Here is a 22,950-nt window from a genome sequence, read left to right as displayed (position 1 = left end):
TAGATTTCTGCAAAAAAGAAGCAAGAACAGGAACTTAAACCATCCAGGTCCCAAGGACACTACAAAAAGAGAAAATCATCATTGAAAAATCTAATCCAACACTCTCTCTATGTTGAACACATCATTTTACAATATCTGCTTTCTATTTTTGGTTAGCCAACATTACTCATTTTTCATCAGTACTAATTATTCCTTCATATTTCTGAGTGCAAGCAATGAAAAGCTAATCAAGGAATGGTAAATTATTATTAATTAATGAGTACCTATTACAAGGGGGCAAAAACAAAATGAAGTTGACTACACAGGCCCTATGCTTAACATGCTTAAAACTAAAAGGCTCCATTTTGCATGGATAAGGATAGTATACAGCATTAACATATGAATATACTGAACCATAAACTCTTTAAGCCATGGCATGACTTGGGGCTTAGGTACTTTGTAAAGCTGCAATATCGAAAATGTAATGCATCCTTGAGATGCAAACCCCTTCATTGATCAATTAAAAATGATGCTCTAATCCGAAGAATCTTCAGAGACAGCCGAGTCTGAGTCTTCATTTACTACAACTCTATTTGCAATGCCATCTGAACCCTCACTCATAACATCTGCCTCTGAATCCTCTTCTTCTTGCTCTTCAAGGCTGTTGTCATTGTCATCTTCAGAAGCATCCACATCTTCATCACTCATTCCGACCAAATCATTACTCCATCTGTTGTGCGGGGCAACACCACTAAAACCTATCTCCCAGTTTCCTCTATCATACTCTACTGCTGGGGCATTATCATCAGATTCCACCTCTTCAGTACTATTACTGTTATCAGCAACATCCATGTGGATATGAGTTACAGGACTTGCCTTGTTAACTTCCCAACCTACATCCATGCTTCTCATTGGTACTCTACTGATCTTGTTGCTATGACCAGCTGCCGTACTGCCAAGCAACAAATCTTCAACAGCTCTCTTTTCCACCCTCCGTTTCCTGACCGTCCGGCGCCCTCGTCCACCTGCCTGTCCTTGTGTTCCTTGTCCCTGCTGTTGTTTTAATTTGAGGCTTAGATTCTCAGTGACCTTAACATCACGGCGGCCAATATTTTGTTTGGAATTGTACGGTCTTTTAGACAGCTTTTTACCCCGTCCTTGATCCTTAGACCCTCGTCCACGTTTATTGCCGCTTCGCACAACTTTCTTAGGAGCAGATTTATCCTGAATGAATTCATTATGGTCTAATCCTGCTGGTTCAACTTCCTGCTTGAATTTGAAGGGAGTATATCTCGAAGGGAGCTTCTACAAAAAAGCAATGCAAGTTATACAATTAATATTTACTGACATTATGATAAGTATAGAAGAAAATAGAAGTATTAAAGATGCAGAAGGAGAGAAAAGTTCTCCCTTGGATATATTACAAGTTCAGGTTTTCGAGAGCCTGCCCCTCCCAATTCACTACTACACCAGATTTTTCAATAACTCATCAACAGATGCATCCCCTTATTTAATATCTATTACTATGCAGTTTATAATTACACATAACTGATATAAACTCCTAAAACTACTAATTAATAACTGTCTGCAGCATTAACTGCCCCTAGCTGTCTGCCACTTGCACCTCCCCTGTTTGGATACATGGCTGCCCAAGACCACCAGTGGCTGTCGCACCACCCTTTGTGGTGGTAGTTAGTCCTGATGTCTTCCTTTTGCCGCTGTAAACATGTATAATTGGGGGTTTCTCCCTATCACATTATCACAAGTTTTCTAGCCAAAAACACAAACGCTTTAAGTGTAACAATAGATAAGAACATGTATTCAAGGGAAACTTGACATCCAATCTGCTAGGTAAAGTCTTAGACAAAATAGCTCAGTGCTCGCCTTTCATGATACCATCAAATTCTACTATTATAGTCAACATTAAGACCAAATGCAGAGTACTAAAAAACAAGGAAAAAAGAAAGAAACTCACTATGTATTCTCTTGCTTCTTTCTCCTCAGGAGGCTCGGGTTTCACAGGTTTTACATAACTGATGGACGAATCAATCTCAAAAAGCCTGAGAGACAATGCTGCAGTAGTTTGTGGAACCCACGGAAGTACAGCAACAAACTCGGGATCAGTAGAAGCAAGTGCAGTACTTACTGACATACTGCTCAATCCCAACAATTCATCAGTTGTAGAGAAGTTTGAAGATAGAAAATCCCGTTGTAGTGCTCTCTCAAATAGAGACAATATCTACAAAGAAAAATGTGTCATTCAACTTAGAAAAAATGTCTGAGTAACATTCATTGTTAATTTTTCAAATGAGGCAAAGAAAAGGGCGATAAAACTTTAAGAACTGAAAGGGAATGAAACCTGTAAAAGTTCCTCAATAGAAGATGATTTGCTCAACTTCATGCCCCAACGCTTCCTAATATCATCTGTCCAAATTGTTCCAAATGCTTCATGCAGAACAGATACCTGTAAATCAAAATGTGAATACAATATATTCGACAAAAGTCAAAACTAACAGGACATAATAAGAGGGCGGAAATAACATTTTAAAATTTAATGGCGAAACAAGGTTCAAGATTAAGAACATCATTAACTCACCTCAATACAAGCCAACAGGAACTTAAGCAATCTTGTCCGCAAAGGAAGGGAAGATTCTGAAATACAAATATCTTTGGATAGCTTGTCTTCACATTCAAATGCATGTTCGGAATAATTAAATCCATTATTTGCGGGGAAAGTCCGGTGGCAGGAATTGCAATGGGAGTCTTCAATAAAATAAGGGTTGAAACAGGTATCACAAATGTCCACCTGAGGTTTGCATCTCTTTATCCCAGATTTCATTGCACATAGTATTGATGAATTATGGCATTCTTTCCACATCCACTTTTGAAAATCTTGATACCTCCTCAAGGCAGCTTTCTTCTCGCTCTCACTTTTCCCAAGGTCAATTTTGAAGGATGGTGAAATTTCTGATGTATCAGAGTTCAAGCTATGAAGAGTACTGCTAGGACACTCAATTTTGGCACATTGTGTATTCTTTCGAACATTTTCTTTAAAAGAACTCTCAATCTTTTTCAGCATTAAACGCAAATGTGATTCTCTGATCCCACGTGAATCCAGCGATGTCAAAAGAACATCAAAGGCCTGTATAGGAATGGAAGAATAAATAATAAGATAACAATTAAGACAAAACTAAAAAGACACATTAAAACTAACACAAATATTAGGACCTAAAGGTTTAAAAGAATCAGAGGTTCAATAACATTTCCTTGGTGGGTCACCCAATAAAATAAGAATACAGAAAAATCTAGCTTTGAGAAAAGGCATAGAAAAATTGCTTTGAACAAAAGGATAGGGGTTGCGTATTAATACCATTTGCTAATGATCAGATATTGATGGAAAATAAGAAAAAAGGAATAACTAATTTAAAGGAGGAGATATCTTTGTATGTCTAAGAAGGAGGATTCCTATGTCCTAGTCCTAGCATTAAGGATATCAGGGTGGCACATAATGACATCAACAAATCCTTCCTATTACCAAGCTAAGACCTAGACTTAATTATGCTTGCAGCCAGACATTCATCCCAACATATAATTAACGATGCAGGTCACTAAAAGATCCAGTACAATATACGGATAACAACATCAAAACAATGCACAATTTAATTGATCAGTGAAACAGGGATCAGCCTAAGGAATAATAAACAAACAATTTACCTCTTCGGAATCAATAAGCATCCACTTGCCATCATCATGACATTCAACAAAGATCCTGCCAGAACCAGGATCATTGCTAGAAACAGATGCAACAAACAGCCAGTATCTATTACGTCTGCGATCTTGGCCAAGGGGTAAAGACCTGTAGATATACATCTCCTCTGCCATGTGGGCAATATAAGATTTCAATTGTGAACGTGACCTTTTCGAATATGGTGCAGGTACCTGAGTCTGAGGATTGTCTGGACCTGTCCCTGAGCATAAATCTTGAACTGACGAGGACCTTTCCACAGGTAACCTGTGTGCAATTGGAGTTACCTTTTGGTTTTGTGCAGTGCTGGGCGATGCTTCATTTTTAACATTGCTAACAATAATGTCAAGCAATGGGCTTTGGTTACCCTCTATAGCAGGATATGTATATTGTATTTCAACTTGATTCCCAATAAGTGATGGAAAATCTGATTTACTGAAAATATCATCTTTTAGACGAATTTTATCTATCTGAGCTTCAGCCCACATTTGCTTCTTCAGAGCATTTGCTGCTTCCAATCGATCCTGAAAAACTCTTGATGTCAATTTCAAAAACTAAATATAAAAATCACACATGAAGATATATATTGAATGGAATAGAGTTCACCTCAAGAACAACACGGATTGAATTCCCTTCATTTGCCACACCAACCAATGCAACAAGAGCATTTAGACGCTCCTCTACACTGAGATCAGAGTATTCTCCTTCAGTAAGACCTTGAACCCAAGACTCTCCGGACTTGCTTTCATCAATTTCAATATCATCTTGATCAAGATTTTGTGTATTCAAATCTGCACAAGCAAGAGGTTGTTTGGAAACAGAAGTGGGACAATCAGAATCCTTGGAGCCATTCTCAGGAAAACAATGCAGATCACTATCAAACTCATTTTTAATGAGTCCAACATCATGAGCCAAACTTTCTTTTACATCTGATGTGCAAATGTTTGTGTCGCCATACAGTTCAGAATTTTGGATCACACTTGAAGGATTTACTAAATCATCGATCTCAGGATCCTCATCAACTTCATCACTTTCTGAATCTTCTCTTTCAACATCATCAACATCTTCACCAGCTAGAAACCCATTTTCAAATATTTGTATTTTCTTTCTTGCTTCCGAAAGAATAGACTCAGCATCAGCAGGATCCTTTCTAAATGCAGACCGTACACGATATGTTGATGGAGCTATTCTTTCAAAAAGTTTAGTATCTCTTGTTAAAGCCACAGAAATTGATGCTTCAGGTGTCTTGCTGGTCGTCAGGTCCCGGAGACCAGATTTCTGGCAGAAAACAAAACATAAGAACAAAGCTGACAACTTTTGAAAGAGCACTTACAACAAAGATTGTTTGTTCACCTGAATTTTTTCCGCAAGATCTAGTACTGTCAAACCCTTGTTACCCTCCAGCGAGAGAACGTGAAATGCTGCAAATTTAACTGTTCCAGGAGTTAACCGGTGCCTTGATCTTCGAGGACCTAACAGACCTTTCTCGTGCATTTTTGCCACTGCAGTTTGAGCGGCTGAACCATTACGAAGTGTAGAGATGATATCTTCACCACTTCTTCCCTGCCATTACAGATAGTCAGATACCTTTGACCCAGTTAAACAATGCAACGAAAGACCCCAAGATATTTTCTTTCTGTGAGTTAACATGCACACTCATAAATTACTGGTGAGATTTTCCAATGATAACAAAAAACTCACAAGGAACCATAAATTATATCATAATGCCCTTTTCAGTGTAACATGAGAATTTAAGCTGAAAATTGCAAAGCAAAACAAAGAAAAAGAACCTCGTTTTTATCATTTGCATAAGACCACGAAATATTTCTTTTCTTTAACTGAGGTCCAAATCCGGCAGACAATGCTAACTGTCGGAAAATTTCTGGCCATGTCAATTGATTTAAGTTCTTCTGCCAATTTCGTATGTCAAAGCCCCATGAATATGCCTAAAATTAAAACACACATTACTTGGGTGACAGTATTGGGGAAAACTAGCTGGTCTTGTTTGTTTGAATAGGACAGATAAAAAGTAAGAAATATATCAGCTTACTCCTTCCACAATCTCTGGATGGCCACCTCCAGGATTAGCAGCTCCATTCTGGTTCACTCCTAATCCTGTAGAAGGTGTCCTAGCAACATCTTCGACGTCTTTTATTATCACCTTAAGAAGAGCAACATGTATCTCACCCAACAATCTTGAATCCTGTGATAAAAAATGGTTTGAATTGAAAATCCAGAACAAGCAAAAAAAATGCATGAAAATAGTTCATTTGATAGCATTAAATCACTAGCAAGGGCTGGACTAACTGACTCACATAGTCATGAAATGCTTGTAAGAACTCGTCAAGGGTAAAAGGCCATAACTCAAGAACATCAGCAAAAGTAATTAAGAATCTCCAAACCTGAAATAGACCATCCAACTTTCAAAATTAAAATTCAGAAGCCTCAAGCCTCAATTCAAGCTAAAAACTAAGTTAAGAATAAAAAATTGGAAGTAAAACATGTACTATGAAAAGAAGTTCATTCATGGATTACATTTACATGATCTTAGTCTAACATACATGGCTACATGCAAGGTTAACTTAAATATTCCCTTGCTACCTTATACAGGATGATACAAGAGCATCAACAACTGATAATTTCAAATTATGAATTGAAAATAGAACTGTCAGAAGCTGTAAAAGAGTAAGTTCCTCCCCCACCGTGACAGGACTAAAGCAAAAGACAACTGTCATCAATGTATGATGCTGGACCTTGCATGTCACAAATAATACTCGCTCTATCCCTATTATAAGTTGCCTTTTAGAAGAAAAAAATTGTACCTAAATATAAGTCACTTTATAATATCTAGGTAACATTAAATAATCTACACCAAACACCACTCCATAATTACACTATATTTATTACTCCTTACATATTCCAATTAACCTTTGACTTCCGATAATAATGAATGGAAAGGTAATAAGTGGTTTTACCTACTTTTCTTAATATGTGTGAATAGTTATAAGTGGTTTATAAATAGTGACGGAGGGAGTATTAGGAAGCAAGAGTGGCAATAAACATACCATGAGAAGGTTGCCAACATTCTGTTCTGAGTTGATCCAGGGATTGATAGCAAATGGCTTTCTCAGCTTAACACTCTTAGGTGGGAAAACACACAACGAATCTAAAGTACAATAAAAAATATCAGAGGTAGAACCTTACTTTTTCGTAGATTTTCAAGATAAACATTGAACTTCCAAAAACCAATTGCAACAATCAACATGATGATAAACTGCTCACCCCTAAATGATTCAAGGTTTTGCAAAGTATCAAGATCAAGATTTATGATAGAGGATAGTCCTTTGCTTGCTGCCGCCAACTCCATCAGTTCCAGTTGTTCATCCTCAATAAGCTCCATAGATTCTTTGGCTATTCTACGAGCAGCTGCCTTTTCAAGGGCAGCCTTTCTTCTTTCTGCCTCTTTCTCTCTGCGAAGCTCTTCTTTTTGTCTCCTCTTCTCCGCCTTTTTTCAGATGGACCACGATAAAAAGGAAAGTAGGATACATTAAATATCCCAGCCAAAATAAGGTTATAACCATTTGAGCTTTAAAACTTACTTTTAAATTTTCTTTCTGCATAAACTTTTCCCTTCGTTCTATTTCACGTTTTTGCTCACGCTTTGATCTTTCCTCTTCTCGCAGTCTCTCACGCATCAACCTCTCTTCTTCCTTCTTTCTTTCACGATCTTGTCTCTCCAACTCTTTCCTCAATCGCTCTTCATTCTGAAAGGGAGAGAGGGAAAATTCATGAGTTAAAAAGAATGGATTGCTTTTCAGCTCTGTACAATATATGGTGCCAAGCTAACTTCATTTCTATTAAACCTTTCGTCTCATATTATCTTGTTTCTCAAGCTCTTTCCTGATCCTCGTCTCATAGGCGTCAACTTCCCTTGCAACTCTGGTATCATCATTCTACATGAATAATGTTATAAACATAAATCATCCTTTCCAAAGAATATTATATTAACTTACAGGACTCAAGGAAAATAACATAAAACGCTACTTAGCAAAAAAATTACAAAAACAATCAGTACCTTTTTATTCTCCATTTGCAACACAGTGTCGTTATGGGGAACTTGTCCACCAGGTAAAGCGTAAGAATTATCTTGCCCAACAACTGGGTGATCAGAAAAGTGGGAACTTGTTCCAGCATCAGCTATGCTTGTGTAAAACTCTCTCCGGGAGGCAACATCATTGTCTAGAGGAGGAGATGAATAGGGAATCCCATGCTTATCAGGTTGGCTAATACGAGAATAATGACTTTGGGTAGCTTGATTTCTGGGTATTTGCTCATTTCCAATGGGAAAAGGAGGTGTTCTGGTAGGACCCTCCATTGGATCATGTAAATGGGGTGGGCCCAATTGACCAAAAGCATCAACCCTAGTGGCAGACTGATTTGGAAGAAACAGTGGATATTCAGGGAATGTCCTTACAATAGCCTGCAATGGAGCTCATTAGTATCAAACCAAAAAGCTAAGTAGTTAAAATAAAAGTATTTTTTTATAAGCAATAAAAATAAATTTAACATTCAAAAAATAGAAGTTTTGCAGCTCCTCAAACTGTCTAAGATAATAGCGCTTAAGTTTCTTTCTTTGATCAACTAGTTAAATGCGCTAAATTAAGATATCATAGATCCATATTAAAAGGAACTAAAGAAAGCCCGTATGTCAGTCCAATCTTTATTCCATGAATAATCAGCCCAAGAGAAACCGAGGTTAAACTGGGCCATTTTAGAAAAGCTGCTACAGTTTTGTCTCCTTCCCCACTCCATTCCCCTCTCTGCCTCCTACTTCCCTTTGTCCAAATGTGCTAGTATTTATGTGGTGAAGGATGTTTAAGGTTGTCGTCATTGGGTAGTTTTACAGTTTGTGAATTTGATAGTAACCTCCTATCTATTAGATTTATTACAGAAATAGGTGTGTGACATTGAAACTTGCCATGTGGTAGATTTGTAGGAGTAGGTCTGTAGGGACAAATATGTTAGAAGCAATCATGTAGGAGCAGTTGTGTAGGAGTTCTTGGAACTCTAGGACAGCAGGCCATTGCAGTATTGAGTGTAGTAGGAGACTTGGATCTCTGGGATAGCAAGTCTATTGCTCTATAATGTGTACGTTATGTGCCTATCAATAAAATTATTCAATTTAACTGTTATTCTGTCAGAATTACTGAAGGAGGAGACTCTCCTTTTTATTAGAGGAAACCCTGTGTTGGCATTTGTTGGGAGGAAATACCGCCTGTTCCGTTTCTTTTACAGCATATCTTGTTTAAAAACCAAATTAATTCCGGTAATACATACATATCTAAGTGTCCTAACTCTAGAGTTATCATGCTGAAAAAATGTTTTATGAAAATGCAGCTCAAATTAAGGCTCGTTTTAATGTCCAAGACACTAAGCAGTCCTAAAATACAGAAAACCAACCTTATTCGTTCTAACGTCATGTCTTTCATATACTTTATTGTCGTAGGCAAGACTAGGCCGCTTCTGCTGTTCTGTAATAGCTGCACCAAAACAAAAAAGCAGGGGTATGAGTAACCAAACAAGGCACATGCACCCATAACATACAATTATTCATCGGCAACTTATACCATAAGACTTAAAGTTTTTAGTCCTCAGAAAATTATGCGTTTGGGTTTTAGTCCTTTAAAAAAATTGTTCCAAGTCCTTAAAATTTTAAAACATTTGGTTTGAGTCCCTGACATAAGCTAAGTGATTATGTGATTATGTGTTGACTCCACCATTATCCCTGTGTCCTAATAATTGTCGACGTGTCAAATGGTGACGTTGACAGATCACCACCAAACTAATGACACCTGATCCAAAAAAAAAAAAATTTTAGATATTAAACTAAAAGACACCAATTTTAAGGGACTAAAAACTTAGTCAAACAATACCATAATAGTATTATTCCTAACAACACTTTCTGATTAAAAGGATTTAGCCACTGAGATGGCAAGCAAAGTTAAAAATTAACATTTCAATCCCCCAACTTTTCTATAGTACACAACATCAAGTAATCTAGTTTACCTGAAATAAAACGCATGTGTGTCAAAAATGGAAGCATATTACAATCAATATTCAATATCATTTTCATGATACTGAAGTAGAATAAGGGAAACATGATAAAAAAACTTAGGCATACCAAGCTGAAATCGTGTATTGAGCGTTTGTAAAACATGGTTTTTGAATGAAATTGATTTTGCAAAATTGAACTAGGTTAAGATTGAGATTAGTGAAGTGATTTATATTGGAATGTTTTTATTCTAAAATCATTTTGTAGAAAAATTTAGTTTAGATGTTTTAGCCCAACGCAAAAGCTACATCATCACTTCCGACTAAACCAGAATTTTGATGCAAAATCAACTTTGCTATAAAATAGCCAAACATGTTCACACAGATTCAAAACCACATTTGAATCTTAAAACATGATTTTAGAAGGTCGAAACTTAAAACCAAACACACGTAGAAGTTGAATTGTACATGACTCTAAGGGTCTAACAGAACAATAAGCCATAACTAACAAAGAAAATATATCATACATCTCATTCAACACGACTATACATACAATCTTTAGTTTCATTCTCTTTTTGTTTGTCTGCAAGTTAGTTTTTGGAGGGGAAGAAAGCGGGCTGAGATTTGAGAACCATGAAACACACTTATGACAAAGTTCTTAAGTCTTCTCTTCCCTCCTAAAACATACTCGATATTGGTTCTACCCATTTTAGTGAAAATAAATCTTTTAATCTCATGTCATGTTCTATTTTGTTCACGATATATACCAAACATAGAATAGAGCTCATGTTCTATTTACTCCTGTTCTAACATATCTACAAAACATTACATTTGTGCAAGTGAAGGTAGCAACAAAAGTATACCTATTGGTGCCCCAAAAGCATCTGGTGGCAACGGATCAAAATCTATTCCGAGACTAGGTCCATCCTCCCTCAATGGCTCTCCTAATTGTGCCTCCACACAGGCAATTGCTCTAAGCTCCATTATAGTCTGCGGTGACTCATAGTACCCGGGCACTGCCCGGGGCACTACATTCCTCAACTCTAGACTGGTAAAAGGGCTGGAGCCAGAACCTGACACTGATCCATATTCATTACCAGGTTCATGACCCAATTTGATGTCATCTATGGGGGAATCCAGCAAAGTCGGCGCCGCCACCATTTTCCCCAGCTTCTTTTGCTGCGAGTCCTTCTTTTCCTTCAACCTCCGGTGACAGAACCACATCTGCAACTGCCGATCCGATAACCCCAACTTCTCCGACAGCACTGCCCTCGTCTCCTCCGAGGGGTAAGTCTCCACTAATCAAACACAAAATTTTCACCAAATTAACACCCAAAACATAAAATTAAACCCCATAAACGAAAAAACCTTGAAATCAAAAAATCACTTCAAAAAATAAATTTTTCTACAAAATTAAAGTATAAGTGAGTGTGAACTAACTTGCATAAGCTTTCTCTAGCATTTCAAGCTGAAACGGAGTTTTCATTTGACGCTTGGGCCTGCTCTGACCCTCATTCGAGTTTACGATTTTGCTGTTACTTCCATTGTTATTCTCATTGCTATTATCACCTTCTTCATCCCTCTTCTGAGTATTGTTATCTGCTTCGACCTCCATCAACGAACACGATCAAGATCGAAACTTTTCCCCCTTTGAACCCTAGAGATCCAAAACCCACAAACGAAGCAGCAGCAGAAAAAGGAAACGAAACGTAGCAGCAAATTGGAAATTAGGGTAACCAAAAAGAATCATTTTTTTTTTGTTTATGCTATTTTATTATCTGCTTTTAGATTTTTCTATCTGTTTGTGTAATTTCTCTCTCTTAGAAACCAAAATTTCGTGTTAGTCAAGGAATGGAAAGGCACAGAATTATATTATCCTGAGATGAAAATAAATAAATATCATTTCAATTATCAATGCCAACAAATTTTAAATTGAATTGAATTTGAATTTGATAAGATATGATAGAAAGAACAAATGAATACATGAAGAAGAATAAAAGAACAAAAAGCAAAGATAAAAACACAATATTAATAATCCAAAACCATAAATAATAATAATCCAACAGCAGCAACAGTTGCTCTTGATTGCTATAACTCCATCACCACCTTTCATAATAATTCCTTTTTGTTTTTGCTTTTACTAATTTTAATCTATTTTTCTTAGTAATTTGTTTTTGTGTATATGTAAAATGAAATGTTTGACTCTGTGTTTATGTTTTTGCACATGCACACGTTGTTTTAATTAGCATCAACATTTTTTTTCCATAAGGTTCTTGTGTCTCGGGTTTGTTGAATTTTCATTGTCATGTAATTTTGGTCAATTAATTTTTAGCTTTTTTTGTTGAAGTTGCTTATTGTATTAAAGGATTGGTTCTTTGTAAAGTGCTTTTTTTTAATCTTTGGTATTGAATTGGTTATTTGGGATCTTCAGGCGTGCAATACGATGATGAATCCATGTTTGAGTTTTGTGTTGTTGTGGGTCCCCTTGTGGTCCATAACATTTAATTGTGTTCTTTTCATTTTTATTTGGGAAAATATTTTCTTCCTTTAATCACTGAAACCTTTACATATATAGTTACACTTTAAATACGGTAGGGAATTTGTGTGGAAAACTACAAATATGAAAGAAAGTATTTATTTTGATTTAGTGGAAAAAGATATGTTATTAAAAATAGGAAATTCCGGTTAAGTATTACAATAATGAAGTGTTCCACTTGAATGAAAAGAGAAATGAAAATATAAGAGAACAATCTATAGTAGTATTAATTACTACAAAAATTCTATGAACAAAGTGTTGGTCTTATTGAATCCCCAAGATTAATGGTTCGATTCCCAAAAGTGATATTTATTGGAAGGGATAGCCACGATCCTTAAAAGGAATTAGTTCATTACCAAAAAAATTATGTGTTAGAGATCATAAATCTCATATATACTAACAAGAAGAGTTTCTCTAGATAAGGCAAGAAACATAAATATGAAACATTTTTGTTGTGTCAAAACAATGCAGGAGTAAGCAAAGATGGACAGATACACCACTCTCCTTGCACAGGCATACACAACAGGAACAAGGAAAAGAAGAAAGGTTGACAATAATGAAGAAGGAAGTGAAACAAGATGACACAAAACAGGAAAAACTAGACCAGTTTTTGGTGGTGGCACAGTGAAGGGTTTTAAAAAATGACTAGTCCTTTACACAAACTATAGCAGGCAAAAGAAGCCTGAGAAGACTAATTGGGTTATGCATCAATACCATGTTGGTAGTAATGAAGAGAAAGAGGGAGAATCAGTGGTTTCAAATGTCTTCTACCAAAAACAACCTAGTCAATGTGGTAATAATTCCTTGTTGAAGGATCCATATGAAAAAATACTCAATAAATTTTTTGGCCATGATGACAATTCAATAATACCTAAAATAACATCTGCTTTAAACTACTATGGTGCTCCTTACATAAATTATGACCATGCTGGTCACAATAGGGAAAGCACACCTCATCTTATTCCAAACATGGTTGGTCACCAAGGTCATGGCTCTTCTTTTATTAGCTTAGCAATAGATCATGCAAACAAAGCAAGACTTGAGATAGAGAAAGTAACACTGGCAAGAGGTTCTTGGTATATAGAGCACTATATTTTGAGTATAGTGGCATTGGTTACATGGATGGCTATGGTTTCAGGTTTCTGTTACATACTAAATAAAATAACACTATTTATTCTATACATGGGATTAGAATGAAGTAATTCCATGGTGGGATACTTATGGGTCACATACACATAATTGACCCTCATTGAAATTGAGAGGAAATCAATGCATTTGTGGTATTGTGGTTTTATTATCTTCATTTTTAGTGTACAGGCAATCTTTAACACGTGCTTAGAGATAAAAGAGTTGTTTTATTATTATTTTTCTCAGCACCCTTTATGAAAGTTATCAACTTTTTAGTACATGGCCTTCAAGACTAGTGTCAGCAACATGTAAATGCAACGTAAGATGATGTGATGAAGGATCATATGTATCTAGTACTTAGGCTAAAAAATTGTATATAAATATCAAATACAATTACAAAATATCAATCAAATACAACAATCAGGATCAGACCATCCATAAATCTCTTAGGCCAACCCCGAGATGAGCATTGCTAGCAAACTCAAGTAAACACACCTACTACAATAAAGCACTAAAAAATTTAAACTGTTTCTAGTGAAAATGTTAGCTACCATGGCGTAAATGAGATTTATATGGGATACAAATCCGTGTAGAGTCTGCAACTAGTGATTTTTGATTACATGCTTCATCCTAATATCAAATCCTCTTCATTACTGCTACGATTTCTGAAGAACACATTTCTCGTAAAGGGCAAGGAGAGCATCCTTCTTGGGATTCTTCAACGCAAGCAGCTGATCACCATAGTTGTGTTTTGTCAGCTCTTGCTTAAGTTTCTGAACAGTAAACTTTTTATATTCATCCTCAGTTGTTTGCAGACTATGGATGTTGTCATCACACTCAAAAAAGGAACTACCATCTTCTGGAGGCGTGTACCGAACAGGATGAGATGTACTCTTGGCTCTCTTAGTTCCCCTTATTCCAGGACTCATAGATTCATCACCAATTTCATCTTCGATTCTTAAACGCTTTCCATTTGACGCAGTTTTTAGCTTGCTGTCTGATACTCTTTCATTCAGTCGAAACTTAGTCAGTTCTTGATGGAGCGAATCAATTTTGGCTTGTGCAGATTGTAACTGGATAGAGAGAGCCTCAGCCCTGTTATTTGCCTGAGCATATGCTTCACGTTCTGTTTCCAAAAGTTGTTCAAGAATCTGTGTGTTATTTCTTCTGTTTGTTCCATCTTTCTCCAAAAGTGCATCTATATCCTTCTCTCTCTGTTCCACCTTTTCCTCCAGTTCTGAAACTCTGGTAAGTGCATCATTCTCTGAATCCCTTACCCTGTGCAATTCATCTACCACATTAAATTTCTCCCTCTCCAAGCTTTCAATTTTCCTCTGAGCCCTCTCAATATGTGCCAGCCTGTCCATTGCAATCCTCTCCATCTCGCTCTTCTCCTTCTGGGCTGTGCCTGCTTCAGCCCGTGCTTTGTCAGCTACTTCAGTAGCCTTTGCCGCTTCTCTTTCAGCATTCTTACACCTTTCCTGGACCTCCTCAAATATTTGGAACTCAGATCTGTACTTCTGCTCTAAATGGTTCTTCTCCTGCTGAAATACCATCACATCCCTCTCAAATGTTTGGGCCTTGGCATTTTCAGTTTTCAACCTGTCAGACAACTCTTCGATTTCAAGCACCAGTGATGATGTTTGCGCATCGTAATTCCTAATTTTTGACTCAGCAGCCTACACATATATCAGGAGTCAGACATCAAATTTAGTCCCTAATGAACAAAGACAACTCAATTGTAAGAGTATCCAAATTGGCCTGACATATAAAATAATTACGCCATACATTGTTCCAATGAGTTAGAATTCATTTAAAATATCCAATATGACAATTCACATGATTGGGTTTACAGTTCTGAACACTTTCAAGTCTCAACTGCAGCTATCATTTCAGACAGGAATGAGAAGAGAAATAGGCCAGATGTGAGAACTAGCAAAACGAGCCGGCCCAATCCCGCCAGATTAATAGGAGGGTTTAGGCACTTAAAAGCCCTCCCACGTAGGCTTTGGGCCATTTTGAACCAGTTTGATACGACCCCGAACCCAGTCAGACCACAAAAAAGTCTGTCTCATCATGTTAAAAAAGTTGGGCCGGTATTGGGCTTAGGCAATATTTTGGGGGGCCAAATAACTCCAGCTTTTCATTCAAGCAGCCCAAATATCCAGCTCATGTGACAGTATCATGAATTTAAAACACAAATCACACATTGCCGTTAATATTGTCTTACTAAGCCCTTTGAAAATAGTGCTCCTTGAGAAAAACAATCTATATATTCATGTGCAGTTGACATGAAGGTGGAACTAAGTGAAGGTTCTATGAAGTGGTGTTTTCAAATTATCTAAGCAGCCAAGAGTCTCACCTTCAATTCTAAATTCAAAGTAGTTAAACACTGCTCAGCATGCTCAAATTTGGAAGCTTTCTCCTTTATTTCATCTTCCTGCACAGTCAGAAAGGAGGAAACAAATAAGAAAGCCATTTTAGATCCCATCCATCACAACATTGATAAGCTTAAATGAGAGACACTAGTCATATTAGTTGTAGAGTGATATTTATGCAATAGCCATTCTAGATAAATAGATATATGCAACATGAATGTGCAGGAACATCAAGAGAGAAATCTCACTCTTTCAGCCAAAGTGCCAGAAAATTCTTCTCTTAAAGCATCTTCTCTCAACTGTGTTTGCTTGCTTGTGCGCTCCTGCACGATTGCTGCCTTCTCTAGTGCAGCTTTTGCTTCTCTAACAGCAATGTCATACTTCCGCTTCCACTCGTCAGCCTCCTGTTGAGAAGACTCATATTGTTCCCTTGCAGCAGCCAACCTTGCTTCAGCAGCACTGCTCCGGGATTTGAGGGCTGCTAACTCAGAACTGGTATGATCTTCCTCAGTTTTATGCCTCGATAAAACTTGTTGATATTTTCTTTTCCAATCTGTCGATTCTTGCTTGGTAGAGTCCAATGTTTTTAATAAGCTAGAATACCTCTCATCCAATGAGTGACGGTTAGCCTGCAGGTCAGTTATGCGATTCATATATTCTTCAGCTAGCTTCTTCTTATCTTTCATAGCATCCTCATAGCGCTTAATATACTCTGACTTTTCACTTTCACTGGCTTCCATCCGCTTGTTGAGCAGGGCCAAATTATCTTCAATCAATTGACATTTTAAAGTGAGAGAACTCTTTTCTGATACAACTTTATCTATTAGCCTCCTGGTCAGGTCTAGTATTGGGCCTTCAAAACTAGTGTCAGCAACATGTAAATTTTAGAACATAAAAAGTCAAATTAAAAAACAAAGCAAAAATTTAAACACTATATAATGACAAACCTTTGTTGTAAGAAGACAGCAAGTTTGTGCCACTTCCCTGGACCTTGAATTGTTTTTTCATATTCACATAAAAGAGCATCCAGAACCTGTATTGAAGATGCATGCATTATACAATCTAGTTGTCATTTCAATAAGGCCAACCCTACAGCGAAAGGTAGATGGCCATATACAATTTACTGATTAGTTTTTCTCCTTTTAGGGTTAAAACATGCAAAAGATGAATTATCTCAAATTTGGAATAACCAGTGATGAGATTATATGTTCACTATCACTGACACTAATTAACAAAAAAATGATAACCTAAAATGAATAAACACAACGCTTAAAGCCAAATAATTGATTTTTGAAAGAAAAAAATTATTACTAAAATAGAATGTACACGTCACTTAACTAAATGGTTGATTCTTTTTTTTTTCTTCAGGACAGTGCAAGCAATAAAGTTTTTGGGATAAAAGCTAAAAGAAAGGCGAAAGGTAAGGAACATGGTGAAATAAATTTTAGAGAATTACTACCCCACTCTCCCAGTAAGCCATCACCCAGGAACTAATACACGTCCTAGTTAGGTACAACATTCTCAATTTCTTCCCAACATTCAAAAATATAAAAAGTAAAATAAAAACTTCGGTAAATAGGAAATAATAGCCAGAGCAATACAACCAGTATAATCAATACATCAACCCTTACAAGTTACAACTAGTGTAATCAGTTTAAATTTAATCACTCAACAATTACCTTGGAAACATTATCTATTCTTGCATCAGAAACATTACAAGCTGCCCTCAGCCTCTTTTCCATGGACTGTATGGCACTTGAGCATTGTAGATCAGCCTCCATAAATGCACTCCTCTTATAATCCTGTCCAAACCAAAACAAAAGATACACACATAAAAGTTAACTAGGTATAAGAACTATAGTCAGTTTAGAATTGTCAAAAGCCAAATTTATTTAATGGGAAGTAATAATGAACAGTGTTATATAGCCAAAGTAAAAAATCAATCACCTTATATGGAAAATGCTAATTTGAACACAACCACACAAGTGATCCAATTTAGACTGACAACATTCAGTTCAAATTTCAAACTGCAGACTAGCATAAACCATCCCACTAAATATTTTCAAAATCTCAATCAGTGCCCATAGTCAAATATGAAACACAAACTACAGTTTTAACATAACATGTGCCGATATAGCTTGTGTTATAGAGATTAGACTTCTCTAGATTAGACAAGTTAGTTTATTCTCTCAACTAGACTAGAGGTTTGAGATCAAATATATAGCAAGAAGAAGTAGAAAATTACTAGAACTGTCCTACACATATGCTGGCCATATATAATCTGCCCCTGCTGCGTACTTAAATTATTTTAAGCATCTTCAACAAATGATAACACATGGACATACAGTCGTACACACTTCAGAACAACTGGATAAAAAATACAATGCACGCAAAATGACAATAGAAACTGCCACCAATACCCGCCCCCTACCACCTCAACAAAAAGAAAAACAGAAACCTGAGTAGCCATAGCTACTCTGACATGTTCATATCATTTACCACATGAAATTTCATCAGTAAATCCCATTCAATTAGTTTTCAATCTCCAATACCTCAAATGCCTTTTTGAGGAATTTCTGTAGAAGGCCTTCATATTTACTCCTCGTTGAACCAACTCCCACAGCACTAGTATTAAAAGCACCTAATGAAAGTCGAGCTGCTTCATCATGTGCTTCCCTCAAAGCAACCTACAAACATTATAATCAGAAAGGCAAAGGAAGAAAGAAATATATAATCAACATTTACACAAAATGGATTACTCACTTCCTCGGGTGGCTTTGAACGATCAAAAGAAGACATATAAACTTCGGCGGCAGAATCATAAGCTCTACGACACTCAGCTTCTTCAACACTCTGCAAGCCAACAACAACAAAAGCAAACAAAACTTCAGAATTTACCCTCATTATTTTCTGCATCAATCGTGATTTTCATCTTCCACTAATTGATTGTGTACACTTGGTAGGGTACATAGGCAATCCTCATATGTATAATTTCAAATGGCAGAAAAGGGGTCATCATTCACAGTATAAGGAAGGGCAACACAGTACACAAGAATGACTAATGTGAAGACGTTTCCTGATTTTTAGTATCAAATGCAGAATAATTTTCAACTTTCAGAAGACAGTTTTGGTGGTATTGAGAATGATGAATATTATTTCATATGGGCAAGCTAATTAAATATTCAAGGTTTATTATTCATTTTATTTCCTAGATAGGCCAAATCTTTAAAACCCATGATACCAACCTCAGGCAAAAATAAAGGGAGGGGGAGTGCAAAACAGGACAGCAGAGGTTTAAAACTCTTATTATGGAATGAACCACCATTGCCACTGAAATTTATTCATTTTAGTACATATAATTGAAATCTAAAATGTATTCAAATTCGACTAAATCATTCTCTATATGATATGCCATGTTCAATATTTTTCTGTCACTTAAAGTCATGATTGAAAGATCTAATACTAACCTGCCAGGAGGATGAAATTGTGGGTACAGCACCATGGTTGAGAGCATCCAGATAAGATTGGGTGATACCAACCAGCACAGGGCCTGTCATCATAGTTGCCCCGACTTGTTTTGGCCTTGTTCTCTCAAAAACAAACTTGACCAAAGAATCAAGACCAGATCGAAATTCAGGCCGTAACTTTTCCAACTGCATATAGTAGATAAAATCTCAAGACATAAAAGAGACCAAAAAAATTACAAAAGAATATGGTAGCTGGAAAGTCACTGACCGATATCTGTTCAAGACGCTGTAGATCATTTTCATTGTTCAAAGGTCGAACAAGGGTGAAGCATTCCCTGTCTGGGAATAAAGCCCGAACGGAATCTCGAATCTAATTAGTGATAATGTCAGAAAATTAGCTACTCCAAAGAGGAAACCAAGTTCCTTATTGCCAATTTGCAATAAATACTTCAGTCTTAAGAAATGCATTTGGTTTGCAATAAAAGTGGAAAACAGATAATAAAATAACTGCTTCAGCCTTAAGAAATGCATTTGGTTTGCAATAACAGTGTACAACTTATAATGAAAGCAAGCACTACAACAAAATAAAATAAGCCACAGAAGGATACAGGAGCACACAAGTCTTTTAAACAATAGAAAGTAGACCAATGTGATACTAAATTGACCTTCCCAATAAATACTCTCCGTATTTGAAAGGAGTAAGAACTTAGGTCTAAAATCAAAAGAAAAAAAACCATAACTTCATTAGGGATGATCATATGGATGAGCCTCGTGAGTAGATAATATTTATGATATACTCGGTTGACTATGTAAATCCTTGAACAACCAAAGTAGGAAGTACAAAAATACCTCATTTTTAGCAGCTATATCTCTTCCACTCCCTTCAACAGGCCTCAAAGCAATTTCCAAATAGTCACGGGGAGTTATTCTTCTGTTATCTTCTGCTAGGTTCAAGTAGAAGTCCTTTCAAGCAAGAGGAAAATCAAATAAGACAAAAAATGGAAATAGACAGTGAAAGTAACCTAAGATATTATCAAAATGCAAGATCATATGGCTTAAATGGAATTTTCCAAAAAATTATGATAGTGCACAGTAACAAAAAGGTTTCTGAACTTCATACTCTTAAAAGCCAAACAAAAATTGGGGAAAACTGTCCGAGTTCAGATGCAGTACTCCTTCCTCCTGATGCTCTAACACGAATGTGCTTTGTCATTTGAGTTACAAGAGAAAGACGATCAAGGGAAGACTCGTCTATAGCACCCATCTATGCAAAAGAGAAAAGGTATAAATTTGAATGCTCAGTAATGAACCCACAAAATGGTTATTTAAAGTCAAAATAAAAGAATTTGTACAAGTAAAACTATAATCAATTATGACTAAAAAAGGTTTCTGTAATCTGTCCCAACCTGATTATAAATGAACATGCTAGACAAAAGGACAGCCAAGGAAAAGATTTGGGTGCTATACGTTCCCTGTATAGTTCAACAATGGATAAAAATACAACAGTGATTAGAAATGGGCTGCCAGCATGTGCATAAGAAACTTAAATACCGAAAGCATTACTCCAACAATAGGTATCAAATTCTTTTCTTTTTGTGTCTGAGGATTTATTATCCTCTTGTATAATTTTTCCTTCTTTCGTAACAATATTTATTTTCTTATAAAAACAATCCAGATTCTAGGGTGATTAGAACACCAAAGAGACAAAACGAAAGCAAGCATTTTTTTATCACTTAAAAAAGTCAGGCTAACCGTTTGATCATAAGCATCTATTCCTTCACTGTCTAATAGCAGGAGATTGTACTCTGTTCCATCTAGAGCAGTTCTCTTCAAAGGCGCACTCCACAGCCAAAGCCCTTTGGTACATGGTCGATGTGTTGGTGCAACTTGAAACCCACTGCTCCTCCCGAGAAGCTGCAGTATTAAAAACACAATCACACCACCCACAAAGTTAGAATAATGTGAACAGAGTGATTTATTTTCATTTCAAGACATACCCATTTAAAAAATCAATAAGAAATGCCACAAGAAAGCACATCAAATGTTGATATAAAAACAAGAGTTAGAACACAACAACATGCAATAAACTTATTTTCATAGCAACCTTGACTTGCCACCACATGTTTAATGGAGAAGGATAAAGTAAAATGTACAAACAAATTAAATTTCATATTACCCATATTACGCAAAGCAAAGTTACAAATAATCAAGTAATATACCTGCAAGAGATTAGATCTCTACATAGGTCACTCACTTATCAGTCATTATTATACAGCAGTTAAATTCAATCCACCATTATCACCAATTATGAAGAACCAACACAGGATAGAAAAATCCATATAACTAAAACCCTACACAAAATTTCAATTAATGTCTCTAACCATGTGACACTCCCTTTCAAAACCCTAACGAACAATGCATACAATTTAAAACCCTAAACTCCAAAACACGAAAGTATGAGTTGGAATTGAGAAAGAATAACCTGATTGAGAATGAAGCTTTTTCCCTGGCGAGCCCTACCGCAGACGGATACGACGCCGATTGGTTCCTTGACGAGTTGGAGTGTAGCAACGGCTTCAGGATCCATGTGGAACTTTCTCTCGTTATCGTCGTAATAGACGAGTCGTATAGGCCTCGCTGGACCGGTGACCGGCGAGGCAGAGGGCGTCGCCGGCGAGGAAGATGGTGAGGCATTGTAAGGATTATCCCTTCCTCGGTTGAAAAACCTATTCATATTCTTCTTCTTCTTCTTCTTCAACTTCTAATTTCCTATGTGTTGTGTTCAACGTTTAAAATTGGGGAGGGAAATCTAACTTTTAAAACTACATAAAGATGCGTGTATTTGTTCTATTTACTAATCATTTCATATTCGCAAAATTGTCCTGGTAGTTTTCATTTTTGCTATCTAGTCCTTTCGCATTTTCTAACTTGGAATGACAATGGGATGGATTGAGGTCGAGTTTATGCTTACCCAACTCCTAACCTGAAATCCAAAAGCTAAACTCGAACCCGAATTAATTGGGGTTGAAAATAATGTTATGATCCCTGAACCCATCGGATTGCATGTAACCTGAACTCGATCTGCCCCGCCCGAAATATATATTTCTATATATATATGTTAAACTTCTCAATATATAGTTTATATATGTATTTATGTCTAATTTTATAAATATTAATCGGTTTCGGGATATATTTTGGATAGAGTATCAACTGTACCAAACTTAAATTCGAAATGAACTCGAATAAAACCCAAATTCACTCGTATCAAATTTGTCCTATTCTAACCAAGGAAAAGTATGTTTAGAATGAAGGTTATTGTATTAGTCATGATATTAGTTTTGGTGAAGATAAATAGAATGGGGTCTAATTTGTTGGATGGTTGAAATTTGGTTGGTGAACAATGTAAAATAGGTGAGGAGTGGTAAGCAAAAGTTTCCTATTTTAAGATTAAAGTTTAGTCTAATTCGAGTTATGTACATATAAGGCAATAAGCCAATAAATCTAGGCAGTGTATTAGAGTAACTTAGGATGAGTATAAAATCAGTATACTAACAGTGTAAAGTTAGCATATCAGATATTATTGATTTGTATTACTTTTACTTGAGAGTCAATAATGATTAATATATGAATGGTCAATGATTCGCTGATAGTGTAGAAAACATTTAT

General features: G+C 36.3%; 2 protein-coding genes and 1 pseudogene across 5 annotated transcripts; 1 reads left to right on the top strand and 2 right to left on the bottom strand.

The window, feature by feature from the left end:
* LOC109345595 (homeobox-DDT domain protein RLT1-like) lies at window positions 217-11,940 on the bottom strand. Of its 4 annotated transcripts, none has more exons than XM_019584686.1 (19): window positions 11,216-11,940; window positions 10,639-11,073; window positions 9,185-9,264; window positions 7,800-8,204; window positions 7,588-7,677; window positions 7,324-7,488; window positions 7,007-7,229; window positions 6,790-6,890; window positions 6,040-6,126; window positions 5,775-5,927; window positions 5,515-5,670; window positions 5,078-5,287; window positions 4,331-5,002; window positions 3,694-4,248; window positions 2,576-3,121; window positions 2,339-2,443; window positions 1,955-2,218; window positions 1,087-1,284; window positions 217-1,029 (listed from the first exon to the last, which is right to left on the bottom strand). In XM_019584686.1, the coding sequence occupies exons 1-19, from the start codon at window positions 11,388-11,390 to the stop codon at window positions 514-516; spliced, it is 5,136 nt and encodes a 1,711-aa protein (XP_019440231.1). In that variant the 5' UTR covers window positions 11,391-11,940; the 3' UTR covers window positions 217-513. The 4 variants fall into 4 exon arrangements, with proteins under 4 accessions (XP_019440231.1, XP_019440229.1, XP_019440230.1 ...); XM_019584684.1 differs by having other exon boundaries at window positions 217-454; window positions 502-1,284; window positions 11,216-11,939; XM_019584685.1 differs by having other exon boundaries at window positions 217-1,284; window positions 9,185-9,255.
* Window positions 12,396-13,471, top strand: LOC109344608 (annotated as a pseudogene).
* LOC109345594 (guanylate-binding protein 7-like) lies at window positions 13,852-22,018 on the bottom strand. The gene is made up of 14 exons (XM_019584682.1): window positions 21,767-22,018; window positions 21,037-21,198; window positions 20,691-20,756; window positions 20,405-20,548; window positions 20,134-20,247; window positions 19,553-19,654; window positions 19,285-19,470; window positions 18,581-18,670; window positions 18,370-18,504; window positions 17,497-17,619; window positions 16,765-16,850; window positions 16,066-16,678; window positions 15,802-15,879; window positions 13,852-15,118 (listed from the first exon to the last, which is right to left on the bottom strand). The coding sequence occupies exons 1-14, from the start codon at window positions 22,016-22,018 to the stop codon at window positions 14,096-14,098; spliced, it is 3,174 nt and encodes a 1,057-aa protein (XP_019440227.1). The 3' UTR covers window positions 13,852-14,095.

The sequence above is a fragment of the Lupinus angustifolius genome, chromosome LG04 (genome assembly GCF_001865875.1).
Source record: "Lupinus angustifolius cultivar Tanjil chromosome LG04, LupAngTanjil_v1.0, whole genome shotgun sequence".
In the NCBI taxonomy this organism is placed as follows: domain Eukaryota; kingdom Viridiplantae; phylum Streptophyta; class Magnoliopsida; order Fabales; family Fabaceae; genus Lupinus; species Lupinus angustifolius.
Note: the sequence above shows the minus strand (reverse complement) of the source record. Positions and strands in the feature narration are given on the sequence as shown.